Raw genomic sequence first — 16,155 nt, 5'->3', positions numbered from 1 at the left:
TTTGTGCAGGAAGCACTTGGAATTTTTTTTTTTTTAACCTAACTTTTATTCTTCCACCTCCTTTGTAGGTAAAAGAAGATATAACATTAAATTATGGAAAACCTTTACAGACTGCTTTAATTGCTTGCCAATAGCTGCCATAGTAGATGAGAAGATTTTCTGCTGTCATGGAGGTAAGCTGGTTTCCATTTTGTAAGTAGCCTATACAATTGTTGAAGTATTGAAAGTCTAGGGCAAACTGTTCCAAAACCATTGCAAGGCAGAAGTGGGGCACATGCCCAAATAAAGGATTTTCTTTCACCAAATAAAGACTTGGTCCAGTTTTTCCTAAAGGACATATATCAATTTAAAGCAACTTTTATTTTAACCACTTGACACCTGAGGCATTTTTCCTCTTGTGGACCAGAGCAATTTTCACCTGTCAGCGCTCCTCCCTTTCTTTTACCAATAACTTAATCACTACTAATCACAGCGTAATGATCTATATCTTGTTTTTCTTGCCACCAATTAGGCTTTCTTTGGGAGGTACAGTATGCCAAGAATTTTATCCTAAATGCATTTTAACATGAATAATAAGAAAAAAAAATTATAAAATGCATTATTTTTCCGTTTTTGACCATTATAGTGTTAAAATAAAAACATTCTACTGTGGATAAAAGCCACACTTTATGTGCCCTTTTGTCCCGGTTATTGCAACGTTCAAAAAATTTCCCTAGTACAATGTATGGCGCTAATATTTCATTTGGAAATAAAGGTGCATTTTTTCAATTTTGCGTCCATCACTAATTACAAGCCCATAAATTAAAAATTAATAGTAATATACTGCCTTGACATAAATTTTTAAAAAGTTCAGCCCCTAAGGTAACTACCTATATATTTTTTTTTATTTTTTTTTATGTAATTTCCCCCCCCCCCCCCTTTTTATAAATAAAAAAAAAGTTTGGGTAATATGGGAGGGTGTGGGAGGGAAATAGTTAATTATTTCAGTCAGTGTGGGGCTTTTTATTAAATAAAAAGCAATTTTGGTGCAATATACTATTTGGCCACAAGATGTCCTCAGTCGTCATTTCCGATTCACGTACGTAAGCACGTGAATCGGAAGTAATCCGTGGCTGTGTAACACAGGAAGATGCAATGAATGCCGGCATCTCGTAGACCCTGGTATTCATTGAATCGGGGACTTAGATTTATGAATGGGACCTGCGGTCCCATTCATTAACTTCCCCTCTAAGCAGCGGTAACGGCGGTGCGCGCACGGGAGCGAGCGGCGGCTGCATGCTGCTGCAGACTTGTTTTCACGGCCCTGCTGCATCCTGTCTTTTTTTTAAAGGGCCGTGAATATACTGCACGGCATGCAGCAAGTAGTTAAATGCTGTATGTTAGTGCTCACATTACCACAAGTACTAGGAGCAATTTCTTTCCTCACACAGCTCTGCTTCTTTCCTCACTCCTCTCTGCTGTAATATCATCCAGATGCCTCAAGATACAAAAGTTTCAGCTCTGCAGAGCAGCACCATGTTCCTGCACAGGGGGATTGCGATCAATTCCTCAGTGTATAATCTAGTAATTACTTAGCTGAAAGATTTTTACTCAGGTGGTAAGGGGTTAAAGGATACCCAAAGTGACATGAGATAGAGTATGTACAGTGCCTAGCACACAAATAACTACGCTGTGTTCCCTTTTTTTTTTTTTTTTTTTTTTTTTTTTTTTTTCTCTGCCTGAAAGAGTTAATCAGGTATGTAAGTGGCTGACTCAGCCAGGAAGTGATTACAGTTTGACCCTCACTGATTCAAGAAATTCCCCTTTTTTACCTCTTATCTTGCTCTCAGGAGCCATTTTCTGCTGGGAAAGTGTTTTATAGTTGGAATTTCTTATCAGTGAGGGTCACACTGTAGTCACTTCCTGTGAGTCAGGACTGAGTCAGCCAATTGCATACCTGATATTTAACGCTTTCAGGTAGAGAGGGAGAAAAAGGAACACAGCATAGTTATTTGTGTGCTAGGCACTGTACATACACATGTCTGTCACATGTCACTTCGGGTATACTTTGAGGTTACAGCAATGTTTGTCTTCACTTATCTGGCTGTTAGAAAGGCAGCATCAGTATATCTTTATCAAGGTCCCCCTCCCAGCATGGACAAAACAGAGCAGCCACAGCTTTGCTACAAGCTGCAGAGCCGTAAGTGTAAAGACTCATACACGCCGTATTTTTCAAACGACTCGTCTGACAGATCCTCCCGCTCAGTGGATCAGTCAAAAACTGTCTCCTCAGTCTGCCAACAGCTTGTACTGAACTGTCGGCGGTATGATGGACCCTTTGTTTGAAAAAATACGTCGTGTACGCGCCTTAACCTCACAAGCAGTCAGTAGTGGTGTACACATCTCCCTGACTGCTAATTTATATTGCTGCACATCTACCTAATGGTGGCCATACATGGTACAATGTTCGATTATCCTGTTTAATCGATCTAAATCGAATGAGTAGTTTTTTTTCGATCAAGAAATTCGAACGATTATCCTTTTTTTCGAGAAAAAAATCAGATGGGACATGCTGGAAAAATCTTTATATTCGATCTAACTAAATTATCTAATCGCAAAAAAATCACATTGTACCATGTATGGGCACCCTTAGTTACCTCCTCTGATCAGCTTTCCTCCTCACTCTCCTGTGTGCTATGATGTGAACACAGTGGAGTATTTGAGCTGAGTTAGGAGTGAAGGGTTATTTTTATTCTATTTAGCAGGCAGTGCATTAAGTTCCCCTAGCACTAGTGGTAATGTGAACCCTAATACGGAGTATTTGAAATAAAAAAATCTTTTTTTTTTTCTTAAAGGCCAGTACACATTGGTGACATTGCTCGGTCAACTCTGTACAGAAGCATAGGCAGTCTGTAAACGGACTACGCACTCTTTCAATGCAGGGGAGGGGGCGGAGAGACGGTGTGGCACAAATATCATGCGGTGGGGCGAGAAAGTAATCTTCCGTTGCTCAGCTATTTTGATTTACATGGCAGATCAGTGGTTGCTTATTGGGAGCTGCTGTACACACGGAGGTCGTTCTCACACACCTCAGCCTACTTCAATCATGCGTGCATGCAGCTTTAAACTTTTTTTTTTTTTTTTTTTTTTTTTTTTTTTTTTTTTGTGCCCTACTTTTTTTTTCTTCTATGAACTTCTGCAAACTGCCTTTTATATTGTAGCTGTATATGTAATTCTTTATACGGTTTATGAAGATGCTAACATTTTTAAAATTTAGATGATTGTTGAATGTACTATTGATGAAACTACAGAGAGCTTATCCAGCACTTTCATTCACCACATTCTTGGCTGCTCTATTAGCCACTTATAGGAGTTATCATCTTAATACAGACACCTCCTTTTCTGAGGTCATGCATGTCACTGCCAGCAACTGCAGAGAGGAAATGAGTACAGCGAGATCTCAAAGCAGACTTGGCTAACCACTGTTGAAATACTACAAATTTCTACACCATGTGTGAGCAGGGTGTAACAAAGTAAAAAAAAAAAATTTCTTCCCCTTTTTTCCACCTTTTTGAAAAAATATGGCAGTTGTTTACCATATAGACATAAAATGGCAATTTAGGCTTTTTTTTTATTTTTTTTTATTTTTTTTTTATGTAACAATACAATTGAATTGTAGAACTCAAATTCTGCACAGCTGTTCTGTGCCTCAGGAGTAGTCTACCATTTTTTTAATATAAATCCATTATTAACCACTACAGTAGCACAGGTAGTATTAAAATCATCCTATGAACAGGAAATGGATGTTTTTAATATGTTGGTCGCTGCCGAGACTGACACATCTTTGATAATGTAAGAGTGAACAGAGGCGCCAGCAGGATAAAAGGTTCTAAAAGGCTTAAAATCCCTCAGGAGGTGGTGGTGGACTCGCCTTCCCGAAGCAGACAAGATGCCGTCCGTTTTATGACAACAGGTTTATTAATATACTCCAAAACAGTGCAACGCGTTTCACGGGTATGTTCCCGCTTCCTCAGGCAAACAGATAGGAGTACACAGTATAGTCTCAAGGTCACAAATAGCGCCTCTTGTCGTGACCTTGAGACTATACAGTGTACTCCTATCTGTTGCCTGAGGAAGCGGGAACATACCCGTGAAACGCGTTGCACTGTTTTGGAGTGTATAATAAACCTGTTGTCATAAAACTGACGGTATCTTGTCTGCTTCGGGAAGGCGAGTCCACCACCACCTCCTGAGGGATTTTAAGCCTTTTAGAACCTTTTATCCTGCTGACGCCTCTGTTCACTCTTACATTATCAATATCCACCCCTGGTGGAGGGGTGTTGCCCCTTATTTCCTTATCTACAGAGAGCGACTTTTAATCCTGAGTGAGGACAGGTCTAATCTCCTCACCTGCCTATACAGTGGTTACCTAGGAGGTAACCCACGTTTGTGAGTATATACAGTATATACTTTTCATTTCCAACCTTGTTTTGCATACTACACTATTGGGCTCTCGGTATTTCTTTTGTCTTTATCGTTACATCTTTGATTGGTGAATGGGAACATGTGTTCCCTGACCCAAAGTACCTGTAAGGGAAAGATCATGGCTTCAAGGAGAATCTAATGATCTTTCCTGTAAGAATAGTGTGTGTGTGTGTACATCTAGTGGTGAAACTACACATTTTACACTTTATATAAAATAAACTAAACCCTTCTGCCCCACTACCAAAATATAACTTTTTTTTTTTTCTTAAATTGGTGACATTAGGGGAAAACGTTGTTAGGGACTCAGCTTTATGTCATGAGGGTATATTACGGTTTTTGCAACTAAATTTATACATTAGAGGGGCAGAGGCGGGGCGGACTTGGCGGGCTCAGCTGATTCCCTGAATATTTAATGCTGTAATCTGATGGGAATCAGCCTGTCGTTTATGGGCAGCTGCAACCAAGAGACACATTTTATCTCTAATCAGATTCGATTAGAGGTAAATTTGTCTTTGTTAAATCTGCCCATAATCGTCAGGTCTATGGGCACCTTAAAGAGAGCCTAAAGTCACAAAAAGAGACCTCCTGGCCGCAATAGCAGTATAGGGGGGCGATATACAGGCTGGGAACGCGAACAATCACTCGCGTTCCCATGCCTGTCGGCCGGTGACGGCCAAACCGGAAGTGTTCGCCAGCGGGTCCTGGGCCATCGGCGCAGGGCTGCGAGGGCACCGATTGTCTGCAGGGGGCTGAGGGAAGCCCCGGGTGAGTTGATCTTTTTTTTTTTTTTTTTTTTTTTTTCTTTTTTTTTCTTTTTTTTTTTTCTCTGCAATTTCCTTAATTGCAATCGCTCTAGGTGAATCAGTCCTATCCACTTACATTGGCAGAGCATTTAGGGAAATTGCTATCAATTGAAAGTGCTCCCTAAACACTAGTGGGTTCCAGGCCTGACAGGTGGAGATTGTCTCTGGTCCGTAAGGGTGAAAAAAACCTTAATGGTAAAGTGGTATGAAACTAAGCATTTTTTTCTTTGCTCTAACTTTTCTGCCGTAAAGAATCTTAAAGGAATGCTGTAGTGAGGAGAATGTGGTGGCTGCCATATTTATCTCCATTAAACAATACCAGTTGCCAGACAGCCTTGGTGATCTATTTGCCTGCAGTGTCTGAACACTAGAAACAAGCATGCAGCTAATTTTGTCAGATCTGACAATATCAAACACCTGATCTGCTGTGTGCTTGTTCAGGCTGTCTTGTAAAAGCAGAGGATCAGCAGGAAAGCCAGGCAACTGGTATTGCTTAAAAGGAAATAAATATGGCAGCCTCCATAGCCTTCTCACTACAGTTAACCTTTTAATACCAGGAAAAAAAAACACTGGTAGCAGAACAGCTTAAAAACAGTTAAGCACTGTTAAGTGTGGGAGGGGAAAACGGGAGGGAAAAAGGCTTCAGCCAATCGGGCTGCATTAGTTATGTCTGAGAGGAAAGTGAAGAAAGAAAACCCAGCATGCCCTGCAACTTCCTTTGTGTGGCAGATGTACCAAATAAGAGCCAGGGAAACTGGGGAATGATTTATGGAGAAGAAAAATAAGTGATTTTTAACTTTTGGGTTGCCTGGTTAGCATCCTTATTACTCGTTTACCAGATAAAATTAAAGGGGCACTATGACAAATTAAAAAAAAACTGTACAAACCTAGACATAGGAGTACCTTTATTTTTTCCAGAGTAAAATGAGCCATAAATTACTTTTCTCCTATGTTGCTGTAGGTAGTAGAAATCTGACAGAAGTGACAGGTTTTGGACTAGTCCATCTCTTCATAGGAGATTCTCGGATTTATTTTCAATAGCACTTGGACAGCAACTGCCATTCACTAACTACCCAAAAAAAGTGCAACAAGCATGGAAGTTGGCCAGCATCAGTTTAAATCCTTTTTAGGGAATATCTTAATAAAGCATAAAAGCCTTGCTGAGAATCGCCTATGAAGAGATGGACTAGTCCAAAACTTGTCGCTTGTCAGATTTTTACTACCTACAGCAACATCGGAGAAATTTATGGCTCATTTTACTCTGGGGGGGGGGGGGGGGGTTTGGGAGAAAGTACTAGTTGTCCACACATATATTAATTTTTTGCCATAGTGCCCTTTTTTAAATGATACGTTGCTAGAGACACGCGCACACTCCTACCTTCAGTCGGACCAGTCCGTCTGCTCCCTCGTCACTCCCATGGCTGGGAGCATTCTGGGCCTGCCCAGTACACCCCAGACTGGAGGATTTTCGGGGCGAATTGCAGAGTATGGCGGCAAGGGAGCGATCAGCCTGGAGGAAGCCCCAGGTTCGCTGTTGCTGAACTTGGAAGTGATTACAATAGTAGCTTATAAGAAAACAAGATCTAAACATTTGCTGAGTACAGACACATTCTCACTGGATACTTTGTAATATAAATACAGCAGTTATTAAATTACAATGACAGGTTTCAGAGCAGATAAACTGTACTTTGGGAACTTAAAATTTGTAAACAGTAAGTTGTCAGGCGCTTATACGTTTATAGAGTAGTAGAGATGAAATCGGCACCATCGGATTATAAGCTTCTTTTTTTTTTTTTTTTTTTTATTGGCAGTAATCAGCTCTCATCACGTTTCAGGGCAGCCGCCCCTTTATCAAGCTAAGCTGTACGCTGTCTGATTGTAGTGTTACAAACACAGCTTTATATACACATCACAGAGGAACAGCCAATCATATACAGTTTCTCTCAGTAAACCAATCATATGGTCCGTCCTCAGAGCGGACCTGATGGGAAACTACAGTGGTCATTCTCTATAGGCTCATTCAAACATGTAACTGCCCTTCTCCCCCACGTTTTACCTATCAGCCAGAGAAGGTCCGCCTCTATGCCAAGGAGCACACGGTCATATCTCCCAGCAGGCCGCCTGTCTGGCGGACCTGACAGGGAACTGGCCTGCGTGACACGGAAGGGGCGGAGCCTGGGCGCCGCCACCCGCGTTGCCTTGGCTACGGCAAGTGGGAGCGGCGTAATGTCGCTGCTCACACTGCGTATGTAAAGGGAGGCGCGCCTCTCCAGCACCAACCAATAGGAAACTCCTGCCAAAAGTAAACAAAACTGCACGCTGTGAAAAATACACAGCGTGCAGAACAAACAGTGAGGCTGATCTGTAAGGCAAAACACCTAGAGGGGGAAAAAACAGGTGCAGGAACATTGGAATGTTAAAGTGCCAATACATTTATGCATTTATATTACATTGCCACTCATATTTCGGCAGGACATATGCACAACATAGGGATTGATCATAGTAATCCCATGTGTATAACTAGAAGAGGCTGATGCATATGGTAGGCACATGGATCATAATAAAACTACATCAAAGGTATCAAATCCAACTCACGATTTAAACCACGTGGTTCCATAGTATCAAGTTTGATCCAGTATGCCTCCCTATACAGCAGCCTCTTAACCCTATCGCCACCTCTCCTCAGGTGCAACATGTTCAATGATCATATATCTCAACTGGCTGACTTGATGGCCAGCCTGTTGAAAGTGAAAAGCAACTGCTTGATCGGTCAATGATTCTCTAATCGCATGTTTATGCGATGACCGGTTTTTGATATATATTTTTTTTGGGTCGTTTGACCAATCTATAGCAGACCACAAGGGCATTTTAATGCATAGACTACATATGTGGAATCACAGGTAAAACAGTCACGCATCTTAAATTTTCATACCAGAGTGAGGGTGCATGATAAACTGACCCTTAACCTATTTTGGTTCCTGGACGTAGAAACTACGTCCAGGAACCATGTGCGCTACCGCGGCCGATCGCACGCGCACTCCCGGCCGCGGATTCGGTAGCCACGGAATCAATGTATCGGGCTATGGTGCCCGATCACTGATTCCTTTCCCCCGCTGAAAAAGCGACAGCTTCTCTCGAAGCTGTGCTTTTTCTGGCCGTTTCCTCCCCTCTGCGTCACTCTAGGCGTTTGTTACGCTTAGAGTGACGTCATGTAAACTCATGGCCGCCATCTTGTGGCCAAAAAGTAAAACTACAACTAAAAGTAAAAAAATTTAAAACCGCACACAATTACATTATAAAACTATAGTTTACATCCCACCCTCCCAAAAATACCCAAATAAAATGTTTAATATAAAAAAAACCATTACAATAAAAAAAATGTAAATATTTACCTAAGGGTCTAAACTTTTTAAATATCAATGTAAAGATGAAATATTTCTATATTTTTTTTATTTTAAACTTGTAAATAGTGATAGATGCAAAACGGAAAAAATGCACCTTTATTTCCAAATAAAATATTGTGCCATACATTGTGATAGGGACATAATTTTAACGGTGTAATAACCGGGACATATGGGCAAATACAATACATGAGTTTTAATTATGGAGGCATGTATTTTAAAACTATAATGGCTGAAAACTGAGAAATTTTTTTCCATTTTTTTTCTTCCTGTTAAAATGCATTTACAGTAAAGTGGCTCTTAGCAAAATGTACCCCCCCCCCCCAACTATCCTCTGCACCCTCTGGAATTGTCCAACTGGGACAGATCTCCCAGTAGCCCACGGATGGAAACTCCCGAAATTTAGAAGGGAGTTTACATTCGTGGGCTTGGTATTGAGATCCGTAACCTGTTTACCATCATGGACACTGACTACAGTGTCTAGAAAATTAACCCGCTCAGTAGAAGAATGTAAAGTAAGTCTGATGTCCCTACATTTGGACATCAATTCCTCAGTGAACTCAGTAAGGGTTGAATGTGGCTCCGCCCACACGCAGAAACCTCATCAATATATCGAAACCATTGCAATGCATGCTGCCTAAATAAAGAACTTGAATAAACAAACATTTCTTCATATACAGACATATAGATGTTTGCGTAGGACACGGCCACATTTGACCCCATAGCTGTGCCCCTAATCTGCATATAAAATTGATCCTCAAATCTAAAGTAATTGCATTCGACCATTACTATAAAGCCTGCTAAGGGGGGAGCGATTGTGGTCATGGACACTGAAATGTATCGTAAGGAGATTTTACGACAGTTGAATGATGTGACTACGTACCGATCGATTGATTATGATCCGCTTGTGGAAATTCAGACCAAGATTGGACAGATCGTTTCTGATGCTAAGATCACCAACCTGATAGATGATAAACTTGCTCAATACTTAATACAACCATTCCCTATGACCCCTGTCATCTACATATGTCCCAAAATACACAAGAATTTAGAGAATCCCCCTGGTCGACCAATAGTGGCAGGGATGGACTCATTGCTGGCCCCTCTTGCAAAATATCTGGATCAAATCCTCAGACCTTATGTGGTGTCCATGAAATCCTATCTGAGGGACACACAAATGTTGTTGAATATTTTGAACAATCTGTCTCCTATTGTTGGCGAATGTATATTGGTAACGATGGATGTTGAGCGTTTGTACACCTCCATCCCGCATGATGGAGGCTGTACAATACACTTTGGAGGTTGCATCTGACATGTCTAAACAGCAGATAAGTTTTATCTGTAAACTGTTGGAGATAGTACTAAAATGCAATTACTTTAGATTTGAGGATCAATTTTATATGCAGATTAGGGGCACAGCTATGGGGTCAAATGTGGCCCCGTCCTACGCAAACATCTATATGTCTGTATATGAAGAAATGTTTGTTCAAGTTCTTTATTTAGGCAGCATGCGTTGCAATGGTTTCGATATATTGATGATGATTTTTGCGTGTGGGCGGGGCTACATTCAACCCTTACTGAGTTCACTGAGGAATTTATGTCCAAATGTAGGGACATCAGACTTGCTTTACATTCTTCTACTGAGCGGGTTAATTTTCTAGACACTGTAGTCAGTGTCCATGATGGTAAACTGGTTACAGATCTCTATACCAAGCACACGGATGTAAACTCCCTTCTACATTTCGGGAGTTTCCATCCGTGGGCTACTAGATCTGTCCCAGTTGGACAATTCCAGAGGGTGCAGAGGATAGTTGGGGAAGATGTCAGGACACTGAGATTTGATGAGACAGACTAAGTTTATGCACAGAGGTTACCCAGAGGATATTATGCGGGCTGCACGTAATAAGGTGTTGGAAGGTGGTACTAACAGGATGAGACGTGGAGATGCTGGTCAGAGGTTACCATTTGTGACTAAGTGTAATACTGAGAGTGAAAATTCTAGCTAGGATCATCAAACGACACTGGTAGCTTCTTACAGTTTTCCTGAGAGAGAACAATTTCTTCGCCACCCCCCTATCATCTCTTATAAAAGAGCGCCAAATTTGAGAGACCAATTGGTCCGCGCTGATATGAGATGTGAGGGAGCTGGTCGGTCAAAGTTGAAATCTAATCGCATGGGAACATTTCCGTGCATGAATTGTGTACATTGTTCTTCTGTCATTAAGGGTCAGTTTATCATGCACCCTCACTCTAGTATTGGATTTAAGATACGTGACTGTTTTACCTGTGATTCCACATATGCAGTCTATGCATTAAAATGCCCTTGTGGTCTGCTATATATTGGTCAAACGACCCCAAAAAAAAAATCAAAAACCGGTCATCGCATAAACATGCGATTAGAGAATCATTGACAGATCAAGCAGTTGCTTTTCACTTTCAACAGGCTGGCCATCAAGTCAGCCAGTTGAGATATATGATCATTGAACATGTTGCACCTCTGAGGAGAGGTGGCGATAGGGTTAAGAGGCTGCTGTATAGGGAGGCATACTGGATCAAACTTGATACTATGGAACCACGTGGTTTAAATCGTGAGTTGGATTTGATACCTTTGATGTAGTTTTATTATGATCCATGTGCCTACCATATGCATCAGCCTCTTCTAGTTATACACATGGGATTACTATGATCAATCCCTATGTTGTGCATATGTCCTGCCGAAATATGAGTGGCAATGTAATATAAATGCATAAATGTATTGGCACTTTAACATTCCACTGTTCCTGCACCTGTTTTTTCCCCCTCTAGGTGTTTTGCCTTACAGATCAGCCTCACTGTTTGTTCTGCACGCTGTGTATTTTTCACAGCGTGCAGTTTTGTTTACTTTTGGCAGGAGTTTCCTATTGGTTGGTGCTGGAGATGTGCGCCAACCTTTACATCTGCAGTGTGAGCGGCGACATTATGCCGCTCCCACTAACCGTAGCCAAGGCAACGCGGGTGGCGCCCAGGCTCTGCCCCTTCCGCGTCACGCAGGCCAGTTCCCCGTCAGGTCCGCCAGACAGGCGGCCTGCTGGGAGATATGACCGTGCGCTCCTTGGCATAGAGGCGGACCATCTCTGGCTATCTGATAGGTAAACGTGGGGGAGAGGGGCAGTTACATGTTAGAGCGGACCTGATGGGAAACTACAGTGGTCATTCTCTATAGGCTCATTCAGAGGACGGACCATATGATTGGTTTACTCAGAGAAACTGTATATGATTGGCTATTGTTCCTCTGTGATGTGTATATAAAGCTGTGTTTGTAACACTACAATCAGACGGCGGACAGCTTAGCTTGATAAAGGGGCGGCTGCCCTGAAACGTTGTGATGAGAGCTGATTACTGCCAATAAAGAGCTTATAATCTACATCAGGGGTCTCAAACTCGCGGGCCATTTGGGCCCTAGATACAATATTTTGTGGCCCTCGCCGGCAAAAGCTTCCTTATAGTTTGCTTCAGTGCTCCCAAGTAATCCACCACATCCCCGCCGCTAAACAAGGGCTGTAGAGCCCCCAAATCGCCCGGGGGGCAATCCGCCGGCATTTCCTGGAATGGGCAGAGCTTTCAGCTTCAGCTCTGCCCCTCCTGACATCAATCGTAGCACAGATCGCCGCCTCTCTCCGCCCCTCTCTGTAAAGGAAGAGTGAGAGGGGCGGGCAGAGGCGGCGATGTGCCGCGATTGTGAAATTCCTTATGCGGCCCAGCCTCATCCTGACTTTGCCTCCTGCGGCCCCCAGGTAAATGGAGTTTGAGACCCCTGATCTACATAGATGGTGCCGATTTCATCTCTACTACGCTATAAACGTATAAACGCCTGACAACTGACTGTTTACAAATTTTAAGTTCCCAAAGTACAGTTTATCTGCTCTGAAACCTGTCATTGTAATTTAATAACTGCTGTATTTATATTACAAAGTATCCAGTGAGAATGTGTCTGTACTCTTTTGGATTGTATTCAGCAAATGTTTAGCTCTTGTTTTCTTATACGCTACTATTGTAATCACTTCCAAGTAATGGGAGGAGGCTTATTATAATTAAACTCCCAATCTTAAGCTCTTATAGCGAGTTTCTCAAGCTACTGGTACAAAGGGTGAAAAGTCAAGACAACTCTTTCCTTTTAAAATTTATTAAATAAAAGTTGTCAGAATGATTACAAATTACATAATACGAATCAAACAATAACCACCAAATAACCACAAGGTACTTCTTGGTATAAGCTGATTATACACTTCAGAGCAAAGTTGACCACAGATATTAACAAAATCAAACAATCACAATAGTCTGTGCAACCACAAGATATCATACATAAGGTCCGTACACACGCCGGACTTTAGGCAACGACGGGTCCGTCGTTGCCTCCCGCTGGGTGGGCGTGCCAGCGACAGTCCGGCGTGTGTACGCTCTGTCGTCAGACTGATACGGCTGTTTCTGAGCGATCCGCCGGGCGGATCGCTCAGAAACAGCCGTATCAGTCTGACGACAGAGCGTACACACGCCGGACTGTCGCTGGCACGCCCACCCAGCGGGAGGCAACGACGGACCCGTCGCCTAAAGTCCGGCGTGTGTACAGACCTATAGGCCTCAATTCACTAAGATCATGCTGGAGGTAATTAGGCAAGAGGAAACTTACTTCCACACAGTGTTATCTTATCTCTTCATTCCTTAGGTTGCCTCCTCTGTAGTTATTTTCACACGCAGTTAATAAACAGCCTGTCTTTAACTCTGGGGTTATTTTAAGGATTGGAGAGTTAACTTAGACAGAGTTAACTTTAGGTTTGCCTGAGGTAAAATGTTGCCTGAATACTACATGCCTTATCACATTGGTAACAACTCTAAAAACGTTATTAAAGACAGGAGATAAGCTTAGTGAATTGAGGCCAAAGTATCTTATTTGCAAGGCTTGATTGTAAATGCAATCTAGCAAGGGAAAAATATCGAAGTAGATCTTGCTGGTCTAAAAACCTCAATATATAAAACAAAGTTTAAAGTTTACTGATATGTAAATGCTTATTTTATAAAAAATAGATTTTAAATCCAAAGAAAGAGATGACATTATGCAATTATGACCTGATCTGTAAATGAAACCTTTATGTCAACCAACCATTTTATCTCTCGAACAAGTCATAAGCTTGGTGGAAAATCATACATTAATAAAGTAGAGAAAAATGAACCCAAATCAAACATGGATATTCCTAGTTGCAATTCCAGGAAGGTCACATGTTCAGGGTATTCTATACTAGGTATAGAATCATTGAAAATCCAAGCCCCTAACTTAGTTGCCTTTGATATAATTAAAAATGTATAGTTACCAATAAAATTGAGTAAGGAATCTTGCCAGGCCTGCACTGCTAATCTGATCTGGGAGTGGCCTCAAGGCTGGTAGGGTGTGAGGCTGTTTTCCTTCTGTCTGAAAGCATGTCCCTTCTTTCAGAGGATGTGTGTGTGCAGAAGAGTCTCTTTTCTTTTGAAGTGAGTGTCTCTCGAGTGTCCAATGCACTCATTATTTATCCTTTTATCAATTATTTCCTCTTATCAATAATCCAACCTCCACAGATTAACTAAGATCCAATTGGAGTTGGTGGGCGTTTTCTTTCAAATTTCTAATTGGCTCATTTGAATATCGGCTTTATTTAAATCATGTGACATTTCTGGATGTGTAATTTCCTCCAGCAGGGGGCACACTCGTATAAGATAGAATATTCAAAAATAAAATTACCTCTTGACCTGTTAATACCATGTTCAACACTATGTTGACAATTCATTAAAGGTTCCTTTCTTTTAATTTAACACCTAAAACTGGTCAAGACTAGCTCTTTGGGCAAATTCAGCTGGTCAACAAGTTATGACTGTTTGAGAACAACCATTTATAATCCAAAAATGTTCTAGTAAATATACTATCCACTTAAAGGGACTCAGAGCAGTGCAGAAACTATGGAAAGATGCATATCATTTTAAAGCTCTTTCTCCTCTTTCCAATGATGTATAAACCGCCGCCCTACGCCTTTTAGTTTTCGCTATATTCGCAATTGAAATTGCCGCGGCCGCTAAAATGGAGAACTAAAAGGCGTAGGGCGACGATTTAGGTGTCAGAGCAGAAAGAGAGCTTTAACCACTTCTGTACCACAGGTTTTTTTTTGCTGATCGGTGCTGCGTGGGCTCTCCAGCCCGCAGCACCGATCAGCTGGCAGCCAGGGCGATCAGACTGCCACCCTTTTTTCCCCCACTAGGGGATGTCCTGCAGGGGGGGTCTGATCGCCACCGGCTGCTTGCGCTTGCGGGGGGGCTCTTCAAAACCCCCCTCCGCAGAGCTTCCTGGCCTCCTTCCCTCCCTCTCCCTTCCTCTGAGCGGCACAGGACGGATTTCCGTCCTGCGCCTGATGGGATAGGCTTTAGCCTATCAGAGGCTGGCGATCCCCGGCCAATCAGAGGCCGGGGATCGCCGATCTCCTCCACGGCGCTGCTGCGCCGCAGCGCCGTATACATGTAAACACCGGGGAAGATCTTCCCCGTGTGTTTACATTTACCCTGCGAGCCGCCGATCGGCTCGCAGGGTGTTCACGGAGACACCCTCCGTGAGCTGACATGGAACGGCCGCTCGTATGGAATCCACTTCAGGATTCAGGGGCATACTTAAGTGTACGCAGAATCCTGAAGTGGTTAAAATGATATCCATCGTTCCATAGTTACATTGTATTACACAGGGTGACTTTTTTTCTGCTGAATGGAGCTGCTGACTTTGAGAAAAAGTAGCCCTGTGTAATACAATATAACTATGCAAAGATGGATATCTTAAAGGGAAGGTTCAGGGAGGGTGGAGAAAAAATAAAAATCAATTTCCACTTACCTGGGGCTTCCTCCAGCCCGTGGCAGGCAGGAGGTGCCCTCGCGCAGTAGTTCTGCGCATGCGCAGTACAGCCCGGCGGACGTCCGATGACGTCAGAGCGTCGGCGTGGGACGCAGAAGTGCCAGGACTTGGAGCTCAGAAGAGCCCGACCTGGCAGCCGGCCTGGCCAGGTCGGGTCGGCCACCGGAGACCACCGGCAGCCTGCGGAGCGGCGGCGAGGGCACCTCCTGCCTGCCACGGGCTGGAGGAAGCCCCAGGTAAGTGGAAATTGATTTTTATTTTTTCTCCACCCTCCCTGAACCTTCCCTTTAAAGCTCTTTCTCCGCTTTCTGACACCTAAATCGTCGCCCTACGCCTTTTAGTTTTCTCTATTTTCGCGATCGAAATTCCGTCCGTGGCAATTTCATTCGTGAACATAGCAAACTAAAAGGCGTAGGGCAACTGTTTATATATCATTGGAAAGAGGAGAAAGATAGCTTTAAAATGATATGCATCTTCCCATAGTTTCTGCACTGCTCGGAGTCCCTTTAAGCATTATCCCATATTATGTTATATAGTTATTACATTGCCATTATATATAGCATGTCATATATAGTATACATATATA

At 42.5% G+C, this 16,155-nt stretch overlaps 1 protein-coding gene across 1 annotated transcript in view; it reads left to right on the top strand.

Moving 5' to 3' along the window:
• The window catches only part of PPP1CC (protein phosphatase 1 catalytic subunit gamma), a 65,577-nt gene that overhangs the window by 43,331 nt on the left and 6,091 nt on the right, over nucleotides 1-16,155 (top strand). The window contains exon 4 of the mRNA XM_068245483.1: nucleotides 69-173. Coding sequence (XP_068101584.1) covers nucleotides 69-173 — 105 coding nt within the window. The remainder of the gene's footprint in view (nucleotides 1-68; nucleotides 174-16,155) is intronic.

Source organism: Hyperolius riggenbachi, chromosome 1 (genome assembly GCF_040937935.1).
Source record: "Hyperolius riggenbachi isolate aHypRig1 chromosome 1, aHypRig1.pri, whole genome shotgun sequence".
NCBI lineage: Eukaryota > Metazoa > Chordata > Amphibia > Anura > Hyperoliidae > Hyperolius > Hyperolius riggenbachi.
Note: the sequence above shows the minus strand (reverse complement) of the source record. Positions and strands in the feature narration are given on the sequence as shown.